Raw genomic sequence first — 23,642 nt, 5'->3', positions numbered from 1 at the left:
TCCATCTGGTCAAGGTGCAACATGCTAAGGGATATGTAACTGACTATACGGTGCTCTGTGTGTAATATTGACCTGTGTTGATTTCAGATCCTCAAACCTCCCACCCCCTAAAAATGGAATCGTATTTACTATTTAAGATGTGTGTGGTTCTTCATCAGAAAAATAACTGTTCACTCAAATCGATGAAAGCCCAGTTTTGCCATGACATTTAGTTCCCTTAGGACTGTATGTAAATGTCTATTGACTACAATGTTGTGTGTTCACTATCAAGTCAACTATAGAACTTAAATATAAAAATTGACAATCAACAAAGAGTATTACTCTACCCTTTTTTAACCTCCATTCACACCAATTCTGTCCCATCCCACCCAACCAACACACACGCATATGTATACCCATATAGTCTAATATTTCGAAATACTCATGGTAAACATCTTTACATCTTCTGTTCCATTTAGCCATGTCCTCGTTGTAGCTGGATTTACTCTAAAGAACTATCACTTGATGTAAAAGGTGTTTTACCAGTTTAAAGGTTCACCTTCACACATTTCCATTCAAAAGATGTATTTTTATGCATCCAAATGTAAAGCATTTGTAGCAGGACCATCTGAAGCATGGTATGGTACTGATCTTGATGTATGGTACTGCCAAACTCTTAACAACAAACAAAAAAAACTAAACCTAAACAGGACACACACACCCTGTTGTGTGGAAATATCTTAATGAAAAATAATATAATATAATAATATACTCCTATTGTAGAGCTGATTCTTACCTTTTTTTTTTTTTGGCGCTATAATAGCCTCCACTCCTCTGGGTTTTCCACTAGGTTTGCGGGCATAAATGTGTAAATTGGCTTCTGTTCTCATCTAGCAATCAGTGCTGGTGAGCCTGGCCACTGATGATGGTTGATAAGACACCAGTTTTGCACTCTGTTTCTTTATGGACCTCATTTTTCCTGCTGATTTCACTTCACAGTGATAAGTTAGTTTTCTGGGGCAGCTCTAAAAGGTCAGGAATTTGACAAACTAACTTATTGGAAGGGTAGCATTCTAATACTTTGCCAGGTTGTATGATGACAATGAATGTGACTGAATTTGGGTTTTCACATACATTTGGCATACATTTAATTAGCATGTAATGTTTCAACAGTAATACCACCCCTGCCCCCCAACAGGTTCAAACAGCAATCTGAACTGATTTGTTACTGAAAGAGGTTGCTTGTACTCAGGGCCTTGTCATATGGCCTGATGAATGGAGAGGTTTGCAGGTGGCCTACTTGTGAGCAGCAGACAAAAATGTTGTTTTGGTTTTCCCCCAACATGAAACTCTTGACTGGAAGACAACAGTTTGACTAAACCCGGACGTTTTTCCAAATCTGTACTTTTGACCCCTGTCTCACTGAAATGCAGAACAGAGTGCACTTTAGCTGTACCTTCCCTTTGTTTAGAAGGTAAAAGTTGTGGTTTGTTACAGTGGGTTCTATATGCTAGTGTATAATTTGTTTTGGTAATTAGCTATTAGCTGTTTAACTTTGTTTCTTCTGAAGTCAAGCGTATTAGTTTGTCCTGCTTCTGTTGGAGTAACTGTCTCTGCTTTCCAGGGAAGCCTCTCTGCTACATTTTAGAGCATTGCTGTGAGTTTAGCACCAAAAGTGTTAGTGAGGTCAGGATGTTGGATGATCACCACCCCACTTCGTCCCTAACTTCCCGACTTATCCCAAAAGTACTGGATGGAGCATGGTTGATCATTCCAGAGAACAAAGTTTTACTGCTCCACAGCCTAATGCTGGGGGGCTTTATACCCCTTAAGCCCATGCCTGGCATGAGGCATGGTGCCAGTACGTTTTTTGTTTATCTGCTCCAGAGTCCTATGTCCTATGCTGATTGTACTTTCCTACAGGGACTAGAGGGTGTGTGTGCGTGCGCGTCTGTCTCAGCAGTGGGTGCTACCTAAAGTCCAGTTTGGACATATAGTACATATTGTCCCTGTCATGTAAAAACCTTGTATCTTTTTTTTTTTTTTTTAAGATTTTTTCCTTCTCTTGTAAGGATGCCGTTTTGGAGGTACGAGGTTCTTGCATGACAGCGATAGTCTGCTTTTTGTGCTCATGCTCTCTTAGCAGGATTTAACTTTTGTAGGCCAACTACACAACAACTTGGTCACATCCTCAATTCTAGAAGAGAAAATGAGCGCAGAGCTAATGTTAAATTAATTAATTATTTTTGAATATTTCTTGTATCAAACACTGAAGGATGTAGCCATATTTACATTTCATACTGACACTTCATTTAAAAGCCTGGAGACGCTAGAAATGTGACACATGATGGATCATTAACCACTCAGGACGTGATGGTAGAACTCGACGGAGAGAGTGTGGTCTGTCTTCTGTTTGTGGGGGAGAAATGTTTCCAAGGAGACTGGCTAACACGCTGTCTCTGCCTGTCAACCACCCACTTATGAAATGCAGTTGTCACTTCAATTTTCTATATTTTTCTCTCTCTCTTGCTCACAAAAGCCTGAGCTAATAAACCTCTTGAATATTTCAGAGCTGTAATTATTGGAGGTAGAGGCACTAATGCTTAAATATTAAAGGCTTCATCTTTAGTGTTGTGACAGCATTTTGAAGTTCACTCTGGCCTTATCACTATGCATAATCTTGGAAGGCTATTAAGGCACCTAATTATTGTCCTCTTCTGTTGAAGTTTTTCTTTCACCATTTTTTTTATATTATGAATATCGTTTGTAGGAATGAATGGGTTTGTTGATAAAGAAAGGCAGACTTACCTCCGCTTTATCAATATTGAATTGATTGCTTAAAAAAAGTTTTAAAAAATAATAAGGGAAATATTCATAGGGAAGACGGTGGCTCTGTTTAGAACAAGCCTTTGTAGAACCTTTTACAAAAAGTTGTTAATTGAGTTCTGCTACTGAAGTTTTTTTAGTGCTCTGTGTGTGCATACATACACCTTAGACACTTGGTGGCATCTTCGTGTTGAATTTTGTACTGCCTGTCAAACCTGCAGCTCTTCTCTTCACAGCTGAAACTGAGACTTGGTCCAGTGTCAAGATGTGCTACCAGGTGTTGTCAAGTGAGAGTCTGAGGTGTTGACTATCAGAATCTTGTCATCTGATGATGATGTGATGATGTGAGACCTCTTCCTGTACATGACCTCTTAGTTTTTTGTAGTTTTAAAGCGCTTGGTGGAGGAGACAACACAACATTTGTCCTCCATAACATTTGTCTTCATTTGTATTTCAGGACTTTAAGGAGGTCCATATGCCTTCCTTTATTAAGTGTCTTCTTGGGGACATCATAATAGGAATGCACAATGACCTCGAAATACTGTGGTGCAGAGTATATATACACACACACACACACACACATCTACATAATTATTTGCCTTTGTACTATTTGAGGTCACAGGTACTTTGTACCATTGCATGTTATTCAATTGACTTAAATGTCATCAATAAAAACAGTTGGAAGTGTTCTAAAACCAGTAGGGTAGGTCAAGCTAGAAATGGTGCAGACCATTGACTGGTCAAATGCAGTTCAGTGTCTGAAGATGGAATAACGATCTATTACTCCTTTAGAAATGCAAGGACACGAGGCTTACTGCTTCACACGGATGTAAAGGATAACATTGAGTCTTTGATTTCTTCAAGAAATTACACACAGTAGATAATGGGCCTTTTCAAATGCGCAGCATTGGTGGGGTTTGAATACATCCCACCTCTCTCTCTTGTTATCCGAACATCCGTATCTGTATTTTGTATGTTTTGTACTAAACAGTCTATTTATATTCCATAGTCCATTTTATTGTACTTTTTTGACCGTCAGTATAGGGCTGGGCGGTATGTCCGAAAATGCCAGTTTTAGTTAGCATAACTGTTAATTTCTGAAAGTTTATGGCTTATGCTATCTTCAAGAATACATCGAATGAAAACGATTTAATTTTATTATAGATGTAATGAAGGCTTTAAGTATTATAGGGTTTTCTTGGCCCCTCAAAAGACAAATGACAATCAGCTTACATCAAATAGCTGTATATAAATAATTTGTTTTATATAGATATAGCTGGGCAATATGACAATATTTATATCATGATAAACAGTTTAATTAGACCGTTTTAATTAGATCAAGTGTTTGAATAAAAATCACTGTATTCAGTTTGGGAGACTATCTGAAAAGTAGTTTAAGAATCTGTCACTACTGATGTATTTAGTGTGGGATTACATGCATCATGCTAAATATTACAATATATAGAATATCACAATTCTCCTGGTTCTTGTAGTAATGGGCTGTATGGGCAACAGTTAATATCACTGTATATTTGGAAAATTTAACTAATGAATTGACTTTATTTTTACAAACAGAAAAACAGTAAGCCTGTCTTTTGATTGTTGACCATGGCATATTTTACTACACATACACATTATTAACAATTGAAGTGAATGTCCAATGTGTTTTGTGCAAAACAAACAAAAACAAACTAAACAGTAATCAGGTGTGTTGTTGTCACTGCAGTCTCTGTAAAAGCACCTCTTTTTAAACATTTATGAACACTGAACAAAATAAGGGTTTAAGTGCAGTTTCACCTTAAGTTGTTTTTATTAAACATTGTTTGTGTGACTATGTGATCATAAAGTGTTTACCACCTTTTTCGGGGCTGTACAAAGAGTGAGAAATTAGAGAGCGAGTTGATAGAAAAGCTCTACTTGTGTTTGGCAGGTTTGTGGCTGTTGTGTCTCTCAGAGCTGCTGGTTCATGGCTTTTCCTCTGTAATTTCTACTAGCCAACAATAGTGAGCGTGTTTTCTTTGAATGAGGTGGACACATACTGTCTGGAGCCCATGGGGAGTGAGAGCGTGTGTGTTCTAAGTGTTGTGTTTTTTTTGTTTGTTTTTTTTTTTGGGGGGGGGGTTTGCTTAACAGTATTACGATATGTAAGAAATGCCGACCGCAGGATGAATGTTACGTTCTACTGAATTAATCTGCATACCGCCCAGCACTACGTCAGTTACACTGCAGTAATTCAAACTTCACATAAATCTGTGATTTTTAATTAGCTTTCTTTTGTGGAGAGCCCATGTCAGAATGTGGTCTGACATTAAAGGAAATCCCTCCAGAACCAGTCAGCATTCTGCTCTGCATAACTGACTAGGGGCTGAGAATAAGGTTTATTTTTATTTGAAATTAAATTAGATTTATTTTCTTTATCTGGCAAAGCATTAAAGTGACTTGCACGAATGTTTAAAACATTATGCTTTAGGTGTACTGAACGATTTATGCATGATTATGCATTTGCTAAAGTATTCCAAGTATTAGAGCTTGATTCTTCAAGTTGAAGTCAACTTTTATGCACAGCAAAGAAATGTAAATGGTCCTTTCAGTATGGATCAATTTAAAGCAGTCAGCATGCCGGCATGGTTTGCCAAGCTTTAATGCCAATGCAGCATTTCTGCTACTGTCCTTGAACTGCAGCACATTTGCATTTAATGACATTTTGCTGTAAAGCTAACAAGACAGTTGGTGTTTTTATACAGTCAGCTAGTGAATGGCTTTTAACAGTTGTGAACAAAAGGATTCTTTGTAAGTGGGGAAGATCATACTTTTGCAGGGGTTGTATTGCCAGCCCTTTGGGACCAAGGGTGTTCGGCCTTGTTCATTTTAACCTGTACTGATTTAAAATTTATTTCATGTATCTTGTCCAATGTGTAACATGCCTTAAGAGTGAGTGGTACAATTTACAATACAGTTTTGTAAAATATGAAACTTTTTGGTGAGCCCTCGATCTATTGTCGACGAGGAATGTCTGACACAGTTCTGGATCAGAACCTTATCTGATGTTTTCTCTTATCAATGAAGTACAGTAATTAGTATAGTATATGTCTGTAGCGGTAGGCTATATGGACAGCAGTATTGGTACACCTACACCATTTTGACCTCGCTTTCTCCTTCCACTCCCCTTTTGCAGCTCCAACACTCTTCTGGGAAGGCTTTCTACAAGATTTTGTTAAAGGGCTGAACACTCATCCAGAAGTGCATTGTAAAGCCAGACACTGATTTTGGATTTTGTTCTCAATCTCTGTTCTAGTTCGTCCCAAAGGTGTTTGATGGGGTTGAAGATAGTCAAGCCAGTCAAGTTCTTTCACACCAAACTTGCCTCATCATGCCTTTATGGACCATGGCTTTATGGTTTCCTAAAGGCTTCCTTTTTTCCTACAATGCCACTCGCAGCTGATGGTGGAATATCTAGGAGGAAAGACATTTCAGCAGCTGGCTGGTGAACCTTTGGCAATAGTAATGATTGTCTATGAATGATCAAGTTGTATCTAGAGAACCTTTTTATCTAAACCCAGTATAACAAATGTAGTTTTTGGGAAACAAAAACATTGTGACCTTTATTTGTTTGTTTGTGTAACCTTAGTCTCTAACACAACCTCCTGATTTGTTGTGGTGGCTGTGGCATCTCCCTCTGCCCCGTAGAATCATTTCCATATCTTTGTTGGACAGATACCCCTTCATGGTTCCAGACAGTTAATCTTGTCAAGTCAATTTTGGTATTACTGATTGCTTATCAAGACACTGGGGTGTCTGTCAACAAGGGGAAGATGACTTTGCCGCTGATTTCCAGACCATGGTAATCCAATACTCGATCTAGCCTATCTGGGGATTTAGGAGTGCAACAGCAGTCATTCTTCTTTGCAGCATCTGCTTATCCATCTTTGGAATTGTGGAAGGTTGTGTTCAATAAGCTATCAGCAAATCTTGAGCTATAAAGCACTATGGGAAGGTTGGTTTCGCATTAGAGTATTTGGCATCTGTGAAAAGCATCTGTGTTCATTTACCTATATGGCGTTTTGTGATTTCGGTGTAGGCTGTGATAATCAGGTATCTTGTGTCAACTACAGTGCAGGTGTGGTTACTGTTGTCTTGACACATGAAGAAAAGCCTGAATGTGAAGATGAGCAGTTAGAATGACTGAATCTGCCAGATGTTCATGTAAAATTTTAGTTTGGACACCCCTGGTCAACATTTCTGTTATTGTAAATATGCAAGGGAGAAAAAGATGACCCATTTCTTTTTTATTTTTACATGCATTCATTTACAGTTTCAGAATGAAAAGAGGAAAATGGCTCGATGGAGGTCTGGCCACTCTGCGTAGTCAGTAATTGGCAACATCCCTTTTGGACAGGGGGAATCGCAGCTTGTAAATGATTTTTGTAGCCACAAGTCTTCCCAATTCTCATTTTTCACCCATTCTTCCTTGCGACAGTCTTCTAGTTCTGTGAGGTTATTGGGCCGCCTGACATGCGCTACAGGAAAGGTTTTCTTCTGATGACCGTTCCTTGAAGGTCAAATTTGTGCAGGTATAACTGCACAGCAGAACAGTGCACCACCACTCCAGAGTCCGCATATCTTTCTGAAGGTCTTTTGCTGTCAAACAGTTTGATTGGCATTTCTAGCAGTCCTACGAATAGTCCCTTCAATATTGTCTTCCAGACCTCAACTTGACAACTGACATTTCTTTGTGGGTGTCCGTATCTTTAAGGGAGCTGTTTAGAGAAGCCTATTGTTGATTGTTTCTAACAAACCATAGCCCTAAGAAGCTCATTAAGGTCTGAGACCTGGGGTTAATTATACGAGAGCTCTACTCTCAAATTTGCCCAAACTTTATGGTATTAGTTTCCTTTTTCAGTCTTGCTTGTTGAAGGCACACATGTAGCATAATAGACACATAAATAGACTCACAGTTGGCTGTTCAAGAATATTTCAGCCAAGACAATGAAATAAAGAAATAATTCCAAGTAATTGACTTTGTTGGACAATTGGCGACGTTAACCAACAAAAACACACACAAGTAAAGACACCCCCCAGGCAGCTATCCATGGAGCCATCTTAAATATGAGTTAAAGCAAAGCGTTGTGTGACTAGTTTAAGCTTCTGTTCCTGAGTTTGCATAAAATTTGATAACTATTAAAGTCTGAGCTTTACATTTGATGGGCAGAAGACATTAAGGACCACAATTTATAGTCCTGACCTGTCTACACATGGTACATAATAAAAAATGATCTGCAGTAGGATACACTCTCACTCGCTTTAGTCATTTGTCATTTTCTTGTCCACCAAGTTCCTAGGGACATTAATTACTTAACAGTTGGCACGCTGTTAACAAGCAGCATCTTGGGTACATATCAGTTCCTTAGTGAAAGAATCTTGCTTTCAGTCAACCACACTGATGCCAATTAGCCCAAAGTAGCCTCTCACCATTTTGTATGGCCCCTGGCAGGATGTCGAAGGGCAGCCTGAGAGTTTAGGTTCTTGACAAGCATATCGTTCCATACTGTCTTATGTTGTGCCACACTTGAATCACCATCTGGCTGGGTGCACTCATTAGCTTCTCCTGTCTGGGCTTACTCTCCTGCTTTCCATGGCCAGCTCTTGTATGAGTGATGGATAAAATGTGTGGTGTAAGGTTTTTTGCATTGTTGGTGAACAGTTTTCACCAGTATGTCAGTGTCTGTGACCAGTTTGATTGGTTAGTATCCACAGCCAACTTGCAGCTGAAGGCTGCAGTTAAAGCACATGGCATCATTCTTGTACTCTTGCATGTACAGAGGGTTCTTTGCTAATGTGGACAGTAGTGCTCATCCTGATGCATGTTTATTGCATCTATATTAATTTATGGAACTGTTATTTTTCTGTTTTGATGCCCCTTATTTTATGTAGTGTGTAGTTTTTGTTGTGTCCTAATGGGGGCACTGTCTCTTCATAATGTTGGCCATTTCTTTAGTGAGCAGCTCTCCTTTTGACACCACGGTTTTCTTCATTTTCTTTCTTCCAAACTCAGAAAAGTACCTAATTATCCGTCTTTCTGTGTTTTACAGAGTTAGAATGATGTATGTGCAAATGGGACAATTACAAATTTACAAATTATTATTAAAAATCATTTTAGGCATTCAAGATTTCCACATCATTGATTGAAAGTACTTCGATGCTTTTCCAATTTGGTGGCAGTTGATCGTCCAAAAGAGACTGAGATTCATTTAATTATCAGGAAAAGAAAGAAACCATGAATGAATCTGGTCCGTTTCTACTCCCACATTGATCTGGTGCTACTTTGAAATAAAGGCTTTTGTATTTGCCCATTGCTTTCCAATGGCTCTGAGGGACACAGAAGTTCATGATGCTGAAAAGCAGGCTGATGACAATCTGTTAGTCAATACGCCAATGACGTGGACTGCGTTTCTATTTCAGCACTCCTTTGTCATTGAATGTGTTGTTTTAACCTCTATAGAAACTCCATTCAAGCAGACAAAATGTGTGTGTGTGTGTGTGTGTGTGTGTGTGTGTGTGTGTGTGTGTGTGGTTTTGCCTTGGTACACTTCGCAAAAACTCATTTTAGTAGTAAAAAGTAACCATTATTAGCTTGTACAGTTCTATTAATGTTGTCTGCTTGTAGGACAAAGGTCATCTTTCTGTTACTGAAGGTATTTCATATTAAACATGGGTTTTAGGGACGGTAGGCGTTAAGGAAGATATGCAAAAAAACTGGGACTAGAAATTGCCATCAATGTTACCAGAATCAATAACGAATTGTACCCAGACTAAGCTCAGCACACCATGCCAGAGCTTCAGCTATTAGCATATCATAGGCAGGCAGTTTTAATTGGGCTACTATTGAAAACAGATGAACACCAACCCATACACACTTATTTGTACAAGAGAAATTTGCCAGCATGTTTCAGGAAGCATTAAAAAAAGCTTGTTTGTGAAATGTTTTTAAGCCCATGTTCATAACATATTTCAGTTGCTGCTAGTGTTTAATGCAAACTGTATTTCCTTCATCTTATCCTTATTTGTATCATCCAGTATTTATTTATATCAATATCTTGGTTACAATAGTATTGAGCTTTTACAATAGAGCTTTTTGCTTAGAGCTGTTATTTTATGCCAAGGTGATGTATTTGTTTTAATGGCTTATTTTACCACTCAGTGACACGTGGCATGTTTAATATGAGACAAATTTGTTTTCATCTATTCAGATGCATCCACTCTGTGCTTTTAAAGCGCTTTTGTAGTCTGTTTCAACATGTGGCGGTTATCTGTTCTCTATCTATTTTTATCTATTTATCAAAAAGATAAGGAAAAAGTTGGTGGAAGTGGACCATGCAACATGACAACGACCCACAAACGTTCCAGTTAGTCCACCAAGGAATAGCTTAAAAGTGTTCAGTCAGATGATGCTGTGGGTTGATTTTTAAAACAGGCTGTGCATGCACAAATACTTTAAACATCACACAGCAAATATTATATATTTATTTATATATATAATATTCATTATACATACATGCATACACACACACACACATATATATATGATTAAGGTTTTCATAGGGTGTCCTTTTTTCCACATAACTCTATCTGTCAATTTATTTCACTAAAGATTATGGCACCTGGTATAAAAAGGGTTTCCCTTAAGATGACTTTTTAACAGGTCTGTGAAAATCAATGCAGTTTGTCAGTATTTCATACAACACACAATGTTATGGTATAAAAAAAAAAACATATTTTCTTTGCACTGTAAATTGTATCATTACTGCTATATCAAGAAACAAACTGTGGAATTGAAACACCCCTTTGGAAACCTAATGCATTGGTTGAAAATATAAAGCAGAAGCTGATAAATAGGATTAATGTCATTTCCAAGTACATGTACAAATATTTTGCTGACTGTAAAAGACATTAAAAGCATTACAGAGACATGGGCTCCCTCCATTGATCATGACTAGCACCACTGATGTGCCTTTCTGAATGTCTATAGAGTGAATTGGCCCTCATAGTGATGACTAACTGTGGCACCTTCCTACATATATCTGATTAATCTTTCTGGCCAATTATTTGAATCTCCAACATAGCAGCAGCAAAGCAGGTTTCGCCTCTCTCCTGACTGTAAATGAACTGTTGGGGTGTACTTCTTAAATGTGGTCCCAGAAAGAAAATGTTGAAATGCTGCACTAACAGACTCCTATAGGACATGAAAATAGGACATGAACGCACATCGGCAAGTTTTAGCGGTTAGCAACATTCGCTGCTTTGCATCAGTCATTTATATTGAGTCTTTTGCTCCCAATTACTTTTGCTCCCAATTTGGTGGCAGATGTACAAATTTTAATGAGGATATATGGCACTAGTTATGCCTGTTACATGTCACTAATGATTGAGACACTAATTAAAAATATTACCCATGTGTCAATACATTGTATCTAACTCGCAACTTGACTTTCTTTTTAGGTTAACCATCATTTAACTGTGAAAATAAATCTAATCTGTCCTGTCTCAAATGACAGTTCCACATTTGGAAGAACACAGAAGGATTTACAGAGATTTGCATCCTAAGAAAAAGATTTGCATGTAGTTCTAGGTGTTGAACAGTACATCCTGTAATCATGTGTGTAAAACCCAATGGATATGAGAGGATTATAAGATTCTCATTGTGTGTATGTGTCATGGGAAATATCCTGGAAAATGCTTTCCTAACAACAATGACAGTTTTTTTTATGGGCTTACTAAATATCTGTGCTGTGAGAACTTTTAACTTTTATTTTCCTGAATAGGAAAGCCCAGCTTGTACTTCTGATATATAAATATTAAGTGTATGACTTTACAAGCCTATTTAAAACAGCATAATGTAGCAATTCTTACTTTAAAATACTATTTTACCTTCAAAACCATGTTGGTGCTTCACTGACCATAATAGACAGAATAGTGTCTTTTTAAATGATTTGCTGTTGTAAGTCACTGCAGTAGCTCACATGAGTTGCATAGCTTAGCTTAGCAAATTCTTTGCAAATTCTTCACTGTCCTCTGTTCAGTGCAGTGTGCGATTAGCTGGCTGAAGAGATTATACATGGCCAGCGGGGTTAGCTTTTAGCTTAACACCTCCGTGTACAGCCCTCCCCACAGCCCCTGGCAGTCCCTTAGCTTCCCCAAACAGGTTTATGTATTCATAATAGCAGATTTCCTCAGTTTAGCCAGATACCATGAGTTGAATAATGACCAGTTATAATAATAATAATAATAATAATAATAATAGTTTGACTGTATGGGACTAATTATTTTAAAACCACACCATGTATACCATGTACTTATATCTTCATGTTCAAAAGACTAAATTCTGCTTTTTCGGTCTGCATATATGTGCAAGGGTGTTCAGACGTTCACATAGATTTTTGTGGAAAGTTACAGGTGAGGATTGTACATAGGATTCTTGCTAGCTCTAGGGTAGCAAGAATAACTTGTATAAATGTGAGGACTGGCCAACAGGAACGTCCCTCAGCTGTTGCAGTCAGGTTTTATGTTATGTGGCTAAATTGAGTATTATATGAGCGCTATTGAAATACCCAAAGCTGTGTGCTGTATGTAGGAAGGGGGGGGGGTTGTCGAGCTACTGAGCACAGAAATCAGAAATTCAAATAAGCAGTGTAAACTGTTATGATAATAATTAGTTGATCCCACACCATATGTATGGCATTGTTATAAATTATTACAAACTTTCAGAAAATATGATCACCTACCTAATAGTGGGAATAACCACCCTCAGCTTGGATGACCCTGTCGAGACTGTATTATGTTAAACTGTGTGTTTGGACTGTATTAGGTGACGGAAGGTGTTCATTGCAGAGGTTAACTGGTCCAAAGTGGAGTATCAGTTGCTCTGTACCACTTGCTAGAGTGCCTGTTGTTCCCTCTGGCATCAATGCAAAGTGCAAAGGCACAGTGCTAAATGATTGTCGTGGTTTGACTGATGTCCAAAAGGACCTGATAATAAGGTACCAGATGAAGGTTGGTAGCATCTCTAAGTACCTCTTAGAACAACTTTGTGGGATCTTTCAGAGCCACTGTAGTGAAGGTGTACAGAGAATCAACGTCTTGCACACCACTGTGGATCAGTTAACCTCTAACACCTAATACAGCCCATGCCACGTCTTGCGTCTTACTAGTGTCATGTGAGCCAAGGGTGGTTATTCTCACTATTAGGTAAGTGGTCATATTATTTCAATATGCCTGTGGGTAATATAATACAGTTTTAGCATCCCTGGACTCTAATCCAGATCTAATCCAGAAAAAACAAACATGCATGTGTTTCACTGTGCTATGGTACAGTTAATGAAAGCAATCTGGAATCCTGGATTAAAGCATATGGAATATCTTCATGAGTAAAGGGCAAGAACAAGCTCCTTGTCTGTTTACAATGTTTACTGAGGCATGTTATTAAAATATGTACCTCACGTGTTTGGCAACGTATAAACCTATGGTTGTACAGTTATTATAAAAAAAAAATAATAATAAAATAAAAAAAAGCTTAACCTCTGACTCTTTACAACGGTTTCATGTGTTTACAGCTGACCGCGCGATCCTTACCAGCAGTGCAGTCTGATGAACGGCTCCAGCCTCTGCTCAACCACCTCAGGTAACTGGCTTCATTAGAGGTGTTTTTCAGCTCCTCTGCTGCAGCACTCTATTATTTATCATCTCAGTGTGGTCATTAGTGTCACCTTTCAGAAGTCAGCTAGTGTTGTGTCGGAGAAAGATAATGCATGGTTTGGTTTTCATTTTCAGATGAATTACTCCACACAGCGTGATTTAAAGAAAATGAAAACCATCATCCTCATCCTCTGGGGATTTATTTCTTTTTATTCACATTTTCCTTTTAAATTTCTCCTGATGATAGTTGTCAGTACTTTCCATCTGGCAGCTAGTTGTCTGACACTTTCTCTGTCTCTGAAGTATGTAGAAGCCAATCGCCACATCTTTTTTCAAACTACCACCCACGCAGCATCATAGAGCAGACACCCTCAATTGGCAAGCACATCTATCTCTATTGACAGGCACAGAACAACTCTGGAATCCTTTTTTTTTAACCAATGAGTGCATGCTTTTTCTCTTGTAGCTCCATTGGGTACATTCTCTGGGGCGTGTTCTGCCCACTGATGCTGCAAAAACATTGTAGTTAAAATGTGAGTTCACGGTATTGCACATTTGACCTCTCCTAAGTACCGGTTAGGTGATTTCTAGGCACCTTAGAGATTTTATATCAGCCTAATTGATTTGTTAACAGTATTTCATATACTACCCCTCATTGCAAAAGAACTCTATTCAGCGGCAAAACCCTATTTAGTGTTGAACACAGTGTACAAAGGGGGAGGGGGGGGTTGTCTTCATAAAATACATTTCAGCAGCTTAAATCTCTAGGCTAGTTTTAAATGTTCACTAAAATCAAATAAATATTCATCCACAGTTTTGGGAGTAATCATATATATATAACTGTGGTGTTTTCAAGCTTAGCTGGAACACAAGGAAACATATTCTGATCACGCGCAATGTTCAGCAAACTTTAATGTGGTCATCATTTTTAATCTGCCGGCTTTATTGGCAACTACAGGATGCATGTTTATGCGCTGCACAGTTTTCTGGTAACATTTTGTGGCATTTATAATCAGTTATAAAACCAAACAAATAAAAACATGTAACCCCAGGTGAGCAAGCCAACAGTGACTATGGCAAGGAAAAACTCTGGCGGAGAAACCCTTGGGTGAACCAATAACGCACAAGGTGGACGGGTCCATCCTCCTCTGCTTAAAACTACTTATAAATGACTAATAAGTAGTGCAAAGTCACCTTAACACCACCCAAGTCCATTGTTATGCGTGAGTGTACTGATATATTCATTGATATGCTTAGCATTAGTAATAGAAGTCATCTAGCTTTTCATGGTTGTCAAGCTCCTTGTGATCACAATCAGTATTCAGAGTGGAAGTAAACTTTGAAGTTGAGAGATTAATAATGACATTATCAATGATAAACTACAGCATATTTACGTATGGCCAAAGCCACTTATAAATGACTCATAAATGGTATAAAGTACCTTTAACACCACATAAGCATACTGGTTATGCGCAAGTGTACTCCTATAATCATCAGTATGCTGACAAAAAGTAATAGAAATTGTAATGCTGCATCAGTACTATTATATATCCAAGTAGTTTGAAGGTGTGGAGTATAGCAGATATTTTAGCCAATATTATTTTTAAATTTTTTTCTAAAAAAGTTAAAAGTACTTTTGACAAGTAGCTGTCACATTTATTTCGATTTATTGATATTGCACCAAGTTACAAATAAATGAAAAAAGACTTGAATCCAGAATTGTTTTTACATTTATTTTAAGGAAATTAAGGACATGCCAGTTAATAGTCAAGTCAGGTCAAGTGGGTTTATTTTCTTATCAACTATATACAGAGTATACAGTGAAACGAAACAACGTTTCTCTAGGACCATGGTGCAACACAACACAGTGCAGACAGACAGTACAACACAATGCAGTGTGGACGAGACAGAGTGCAGAGAGACAGTAGTGGGAAGTAGGGTTGTGCAATAAAATTTGCATACTATGTTAAAAACAGTGCTGCACAGGTTAGCTGTTTTAAAATAAACAGGTGTGTGCAAAATGCAATATATATGTATGTAATATACACACAGATGGCTGAAATCCATCAGATTATGGTAATAATTATTATTATAATTTCTCTAAACATCCTAAATGTATCCTTTAAAAGATGCTGCATATATATTAACTCTAAAATAAACCGTTTTGTGCAGCTCAGATCAGATCTGATGTGATTTTTCGGGTGAACTCCCCCTTATGTATGAATTTGTGCATGCAGTGATGACATCTTGTCTGTTCATTGCTCTTGTGTTTTGTTGTCCTTTGTTCTTTCATACTGTCATATTCGGTTACTTTTGAGCATGACCTCCACACAATGTCGGTGATTCATCCTGGGCCCTACACATGTAAATGCGCCCGTGTTGAGTGGTCCTGGCCCAGAGGGAATGCAGGTGTATATTAAAGTCCAGCCTTGAGCTCATTTGCCTTCCACTGCCCATCCACATCCACAATGTCCACGGACAAGTGTGTTTTGTCCGTCCTTTCCTTTGTGGAAGAAAGGAACAATGGCGGCATGCCTGACTGGCACCACAGCCCACAGCCATTTCATTTGCCTTCAGATAGCCCCTGAATGGTGCCGCTTTAATTGGATGTGTCTATTGAGAGCACAGAGGCAGCGGTTGTGGCAGTGATTTCTTGCTCTAAGGTACTTTTGCTGTGTGTCATCACTGGTCTGGCTAGATAAGGCTGCTGCGAGGGCCGGTGTGACCCTGAGCAGTGAGGGGACGTGCCCAGCTGTGGATTCAATAGTAGACTGTACTCAGAACAGTGCACTGGCAAGGACACCCTCTTTCATAATATCACATACAGTCTGGAGGGAGTCAAATGCTTACACGTTTGGAGTAAGCTGTATCAAGCAGAATCTCAATCGTGACTCTGTGGGATTCAGAGGTTAGCTTGGCAGAGGTCCTGACAGATATTTGATATTTATGGTATGAATGCATTATATCAAAATGACAATTCTGTTTATAGGTCATCTTGCTTTAGGGTGAAAAGACCTGGGTACGAAGTGGTTTCTTAGCAGTATATCATTTTGCTTTCAGTATGCATTTAAATCTTAAGCCCGTATTGTGCCGATTCAGAGCCTTAAAGGAGCCTTAAACTGAGTATATGACATCTGTCATATGTTTTGTATTTTACTTACCGTTTATTACGTCTTTAAAATTGGATGATTGTCCAGCCTCTTAAGTTCTTCAAATTTGCCTACTTTAATGTACTTTTGTTCCTTAAATGACAGATATATGAATTGTTTGGTATTGTATTGGATAATTGGTTGTTTTGAGTAATGGGTTTTAAAATTCACGCCAAAACAAATACTACAGTTTAGGCAGAAATGATATTGCACTTTGATATAGGACTGTAATAAATGGTTCTTTGACCCACTATATCTATCTATCTATCTATATATATAATATATCTATCTAATATATCTATATATATACATACACACACACACACAGGGTTTAAGAGATTAACAGAGTGAAAGTTTTGTATACTTTTAAAAGATTCTTCATACTTTTACATCTTTATTACAGACTTTCTTTATAGAACCAAAGTGGTTCTTCTGTGCCATCATTCAACAAACCTTTCGTAGCTTTATTTGAAAATTCTTCACACTGCGGTTAAACCAGTTCTTTTGTAATATGTGCATAGTAATACAATTTTATAACTATTAGCTTTTCTGTTTATTTTACTATTTTTGTAAAATGTAAAAAAAAAATTCAACAAATTTGTAAATCTCTAAAGCTCCTTGACGCACCAGGTCAGCTATCGGGCACCTTTGAGGCTCCGGTTGGTCCTTGTAGGAGCCATTTTGGCCAGTTGAAGCATGTTGAATCGATGGTCAACTGTTAGAACTCAGTGAATTCGTGCACAAGAGACAAAGAATGGCAAAGCAGTGAACAGGAGTACAAGGACACCCAGAGAATAGCCTTGTTTTTCAACGCCAGTGCAAGTAACAACATTTTTTTCTACCAGTGGATGTTTGAACTATGTTTAAAAGAATGTAATATTTGAATATCTAAATCCCAAAAAATATTTAACATTGTCATGCAAGAACAAATTAAATTCTAATGCTCAAACATTTACAACAAACGTTTTTGTTAACCTGCTGCCGTTAGACACCAGATTTATGTTGAAAGCGGATGCATTTCTAGAATACTTTCATTTCATCCAGTTGTGACTCAAGTGAAATGTCACAGAATGTTTTAATTTTCCACATAGCTTTGGTCACAGCAGGTCACTCTCAGTAAACAGCATAAAATAGACCTAAAGCGTAATAGCCGTATTCTGAAGTCTTATGTGCCCACGTTTACATGAAAGCCAGCTACTTCAAACGCAGCTGAAACGCAGGGTTTGCAGATGTTACAGGTTGTTAAATAAACACACTGCAGACATTTAAACCTGCATGTTGCGGATAAAGCCAGTCTGTGGTTCGTCCACCATAGTGGAGTAAACAGCTGCTCACAAAAATAAAGAAACAAAGTATTGGCAGGGCTTATTTTAGTTGATACCTAATCCATAAAAATATGCCTGCATCAGGGATTAGCCCCAGTCCTGATCCACATGATTGGATCAGGACAAAGACTAGCAATATACTTCTTTCCTTCACTTTAATCCTTGTTTTTCTTCAGTTCTATGTCTCATCATTTATTGTAAGCTAGCGGTAGGGATAGGGATGACACAATTGTATGGCGTAGGTAACATTTACTCAATCAGTTATCTTCAAAACACACCACTGGGAGGGAAAAGGAGTTTTAAGGTGCAGTATGGATTATACATTACCTTGTTCAGTCTTGGCTGTGTTTTTCTTAGAGATATTTAAAGGTGCACATATTTGTCACTGTACAGTGTACACTGTACAGCGAAATGTGTCCTCCGCATTTAACCCATCTGGTAGTGAACACACTCACACACACACATGTGTTAGGGGCAGTGAGTACACACACCCAGAGCGGTGGGCAGCCAACTCCAGCGCCCGGGGAGCAGAGAGGGTAAAGGGCTTTGCTTAAGTGCCCAACAGTGGCAGCTTGCCGAGCCCGGGAATCGAACCCACAACCCTGTTATCAATATCCCAGCACTGAGCCACCACTGCCCCTAATATAATGAATATTGCTGTGTAGTCAGCAACTCTGAATATATAGTCCAAATCAAGCCCAGGACCAATACTTAGTAGTCCCAGACAAGACTGAGGCCGTTTTTTTTTCCTTCCTCTTTTTTTTTTTCCTTCTTTTTTTCCCCTCATACAGAAATAAAAAGTGGGGGGGGGGGGAAAGAATGCAATAAAAAGAATGGAAATATTAAATTAGTTTTATTAATTAATTAAGTAATTAAACCATTATGTATTAGATTGATATATACATAGATAGAGAGAGTAATTATATATGTAATTATTTGTCATTAAATATTTTGTAAGAACAATTAAAATAGAAAATAATATTTAGCCTGAAATTCTTATGAATTATTATAGTCTTAGAAAAACTAAGGCAGTGCATGGTAACGATTGAGCCCCTTCTTTTAAATTCAACTAGAAGTCACCACATAAAGCCAAATGAATATATACGAACATCATTCAGTCTACCCTCAAAGAAAAGCTATCCAGGAAATAAGCAATTAGATCCTTAACTTGTGCCAGGACTCAACACTTCTCAATTTCTCAGTGCATCACAGTCCTCCAGTCTCTCCAGTTCTCCATTACTAAAGTCAATTAAAGTCATATCGAGACCAAAGAAAGCCATTATAGGGGACATGGCTTGAAATTTACACAGATTTAAACAGGCAGATGCTTAAGTTCTGTTACCTCACCTGCTGTATCAGGTTTGTAAGATGTTGTTTTAGCACAGAGCAGCAGTCTTCTGGAAGTAAGGAACCAATGACTTGATTCATGCAAATTTTATTAGAGGAAATTGATGACACTGATAAAAAAAAAAAAAAAAAGTCATGCTACTGAATTTTGCTTTTGCAGTCAGTTTCAGGGGGTTAGCTTGTTCAAGGTTCAAGAACCAATAATAAACATTATAACTTTTTTTTTATAAGAACCATCTTGCTGGTTTTGCACAGCATGGCTAATGATAGTAGTTTGTAAGAATTATTTCTGTTTTAATTTGTCTTCTGGGTAAAGCTGTTTAGTCACTGTGTTAAGACGTCATCACACCTGATATTTACCTTTTTGCTACCATACCTCCCACCCCTAGCTGGCACAGTGATCTCGGATGTGGGTTTATTTTATTTACCAGGCTTGTTCTTGCATCTTTCTTCTTTGTTATTGCTGATATTTCTTCATCTGACTGCAACCAGGAAGGCCCACAACATATAATTTAAAGGTGGTGTTAGTAAACGCAAGCTTGACTTGTGTTGACTGTGCCAGTGTTTCTGCAGCTACTGATTGGGACTTAAAAACGCTTGTTTTTCTCTAGTGAGTGTCAGGCAGTGATTATGGTGTGTACTTAATCTTCCAAGTGCTGCGGTTGAGTATCTGAATTGTGCAATTTGTCTTTCATTTTAAGGGGAAATTGCACCCAAAAGTCATATTTTCATGTTTGAATTGATTGACCGTCATTGATAGTCGACGTGATAGTGTTTTTAGACTGCTGTGTTTACTAAGAATTCCTTTTTCTTGGGTTTGAATTGCTAGACTTGTCAAAATGCTTCAACTGTGGAGTTTAAGAATGGTTTTCAGTACCAGTCTCACAGCATATCTGTGACTGCTGTGTCAAATATGTGTAATAAAGATTCCTTTTGAGAAGAAAGTTCCTTTAAGACAGGGCTGTTGTTAGATGCAACCATGAATTATGCCTAGATACATTGTACCTTGTAGTTAAGCTATTTATGGAAAAAGTATTGGGACACCTGCTCCTTCATTGTTTCTTCTGAAATTTGTGGTAAGCTACTTTAGTTAGATTAGCTGTCTGCTTCCCAGGGAAGGCTTTCTACTATCTTTTGGAGCATTACTCCCATCCCCAATTCCCCAACTCATCTCAAAAGTACTGGATAGAGCACCATAATAGAGCAGCTCAATGCTGGGGGCTTTATACCCCTCTAGCCCACACCTGGCATTAGGCATGGTGCAAGTAGGTTCATTTGTATCTTCTCCACAGAGTCCTATTCTGTTGTGAGTACTTCTCTGCAGGGACTAGACAAGCTTGAGTGTTCATGTGCATTTGCACATCTGTGTCAGCAATGGGTACGATTTAAAATAGTTCAGTGCCTTCATTAGAAGGGGTGTCTACAAACATTTGGTCATGGTGTACAAGCTAAATGCTGTAACCCTAATTTCCTTTCTTTCAGCTGTTTTGATTTGCTCTGTGTTGCAGCCATGCCTATGTGGGCCAAGATTATAGCATCCAGAAGAACATTGGGAAGATTTCCTTGGAGCAGATTGATCCGGTGAGTACTCAGTGGAATAAGTCGAAATTTAAATGGAACAGAAAACCCTTATTAACATGTCTGACTCCTCCACCAAAAGGGCAGTTCTCCACTGACATAATCTGACCTCTCTGGGCTCTGATTTTCCTCTTTGTTGTCTTTCAATAGATGGTCATGTTCTTTATTTAATTATCATACACACAAAACAGCATCTGGCAGAAATCAGACGTTTGTAATGTTTCGAGACAATCTTTAAAGATTTGATGTGTAAAAACAGACAAAGATGAGGTTGTGAGTGTTGTCTTGTGCCATCTCTGAGGCAATTACTGTTCCAATTAAGTGGCCTGTTGGCTCATGGTAATTTTGTCCTTCAGTTTTTTGCTTGTATTTAGGGACATTAAAATGGAGGTGTTGAGTTCTCTCGAAATTTGCACCCCCTTGAAATTAGCATCTTTTAAGTCCAAACCAACCTTAAGAAAAGAGCAGAGCTCTAGTGATTGGCTTCTTCTGTGTGCAGAGCTATTCCATGTCTTGTTCCATCTCAGCGTGTCACTTTCTTTGTGTCGCTGTCACACACAGACACACTCAAGTCTATTTTACAGCTTATGATCGAGCTACTTTCTAAAAGAAAAACTTACTTAACTGGACTCTGAAACTGTTTGATTCCATTCACAATGCTGGGTTTGCGTTGTTGTGTAATCTGCTAATGAGCCTAAAGCAGAGAGGAGGGTGGCGCATGATGTGAATTTACTGGAGTGGGTGGTTGTTAAGGAGGAGGTGGTTTGCAATCTTTGGTGTTCAAACTGTGTGACTGCATTAACTCTGATAATTAACAATTATATTCTAATTAAGAGAATACACTTTCTCTATGTTGCGCTTTGTCATGTTTTTGCTTTGTAAAATCAGTGTTTAAATGCATTGTTATCCTTCTTAAATGTACAGACATTTTTGACCTTTTTGCCTCATCATAATGAATAGTTTAAAAAAAACTCAATACAGTGGTTTTGTATCTGCAGCTTGTCATGGATCCCCTCTCTCTCTCTCTCTCTCTCTATATATATATATATATATATATATATATATATATATATATATATATATAGTACATAAAATGTTCTTAAATGAGCAGTAGTGATAGACATGACCAGCAGTAGTCCACAATGACCCCATTTGCATATGGTCAGTTCATGCGTTCATGATCTTGAGTATCGAGATTATATCTGGATCAGGCCAAGCCACATAAAAATGCAAGTGTAAACATACCCAATATAAAACGCACCCATTTAAACCAGACAAATCCCATCACTCAAACCACATTAGGAGGGGGTCTGAGCCACACTTGAACCACATTTTAGCAGTGGAAACATATCCATATTTTCAAGACACATGTGACATCCACAACTCTTCTCAGTACAACCAAATCATCTGTAATAATTGCCATGCAGTAAGCCAATTTGCAAATTCTGGTCCACGCGGATTTTCAGGCCTTCCGCCTGCTTAGTTTAAATAGCAATGTTGCTTGTGAATATATCTACACCGATGGGCGTGGTGATCTCGAAATGAGGTGTGTTCAGGTAAATTTCTGCCATATTGCTGTCTTGGCAACGGAAAACACAGTTGCACAACTGCCTGAAAACAACCTAGGCAGACGTCTACAGTCAGCCCAACATGACTACACCCCTGCTTGTTATGCACACATGGACACACAGCAGTGCACAAACCCATAGCACATGCCATGTGGCCGCTATGCAAACTTTTACAATAATAATAAAAAGAACAGAAAATAAAATAACATTATTCTAGAGGCGAGGAACTCCACCGCTCCAGCATGCCTTCCCCAAAAAAATAGCAATCCACCAAAGTGCTCAATCACTGACCTCCTAATCTTTCTGTGTCGCAGAATGCATTCAAATCTAGTAGAAAGCCTTCCCTGGACAGTAGAAACAGTAGAAGCAGGATAAGTTCATGCCCATCTGAAGAAGCAATGTCCATTACTCATCCAACACATAATATGGTCATAGGTGTTTTATGTGTGAGGTCAAAGTTTTGTTTTTCTTTGCTTAATAGCATCAGTGCCATCATCAAAATCAGGAAACCTGACTTATATAGCGCAACATGACCCATGGGCCTCTATTAGATGTGAACAGATGGTTAACTTTACCCGTAATAACATGCATATCTCCCCTCATTCTTCCATCCCTTCCTCCGTCAGCTCTCAGCAAAGTCCTTCCCCCTGTGCATGAGGCAGCTTCACAAGGCCTTGAGAGAGCATCACCACCTGCGCCATGGAGGCCGCATGCAGTACGGCCTCTTCCTCAAGGGCATCGGCCTCACCCTGGAGCAGGCACTGCAGTTCTGGAGGTCTGAGTTCATCAGAGGCAAGGTGGACACTGATAAGGTAAAGTTTACCTAACCAGTACCGTGCATGCACTCTTTAAATGTGGAGGCTTTCTCGCCGGCTTACTTTTATTCCTTTCCATTGTACTGATGTGCCTTTCTCTCTTTGTCCTTCAATAATTCTGAAGTAATGAAGGTCACGCAGACACATGAACGCTCTCATACCGATAATGACGATGCTGGAAATAATTTGGTACCCTTCTTTTGTGTCCTTAATTACGGAATTCTGGAGAACGCACTGTTTTTTGCATGCACGGTACATTTAACAAGAAAATTGCGCTCCCAAACCGAGCCCTCAATTTCACTCCCCCTCTTGCTCTCCGAGTGAATGTTTATTCCCAATTGCTTCTCAATCAAGGAGACGCTAATG

At 38.5% G+C, this 23,642-nt stretch overlaps 1 protein-coding gene across 1 annotated transcript in view; it reads left to right on the top strand.

Moving 5' to 3' along the window:
* The window catches only part of prim2 (DNA primase subunit 2), a 61,091-nt gene that overhangs the window by 14,531 nt on the left and 22,918 nt on the right, over nt 1-23,642 (top strand). Inside the window, exons 8-10 of the mRNA XM_072677057.1 lie at nt 13,413-13,480; nt 20,824-20,896; nt 23,088-23,273. Coding sequence (XP_072533158.1) covers nt 13,413-13,480; nt 20,824-20,896; nt 23,088-23,273 — 327 coding nt within the window. The remainder of the gene's footprint in view (nt 1-13,412; nt 13,481-20,823; nt 20,897-23,087; nt 23,274-23,642) is intronic.

Source organism: Salminus brasiliensis, chromosome 4, assembly GCF_030463535.1.
Source record: "Salminus brasiliensis chromosome 4, fSalBra1.hap2, whole genome shotgun sequence".
Lineage (NCBI taxonomy): Eukaryota > Metazoa > Chordata > Actinopteri > Characiformes > Bryconidae > Salminus > Salminus brasiliensis.
This window is presented reverse-complemented; position numbering and strand designations above follow the sequence as displayed.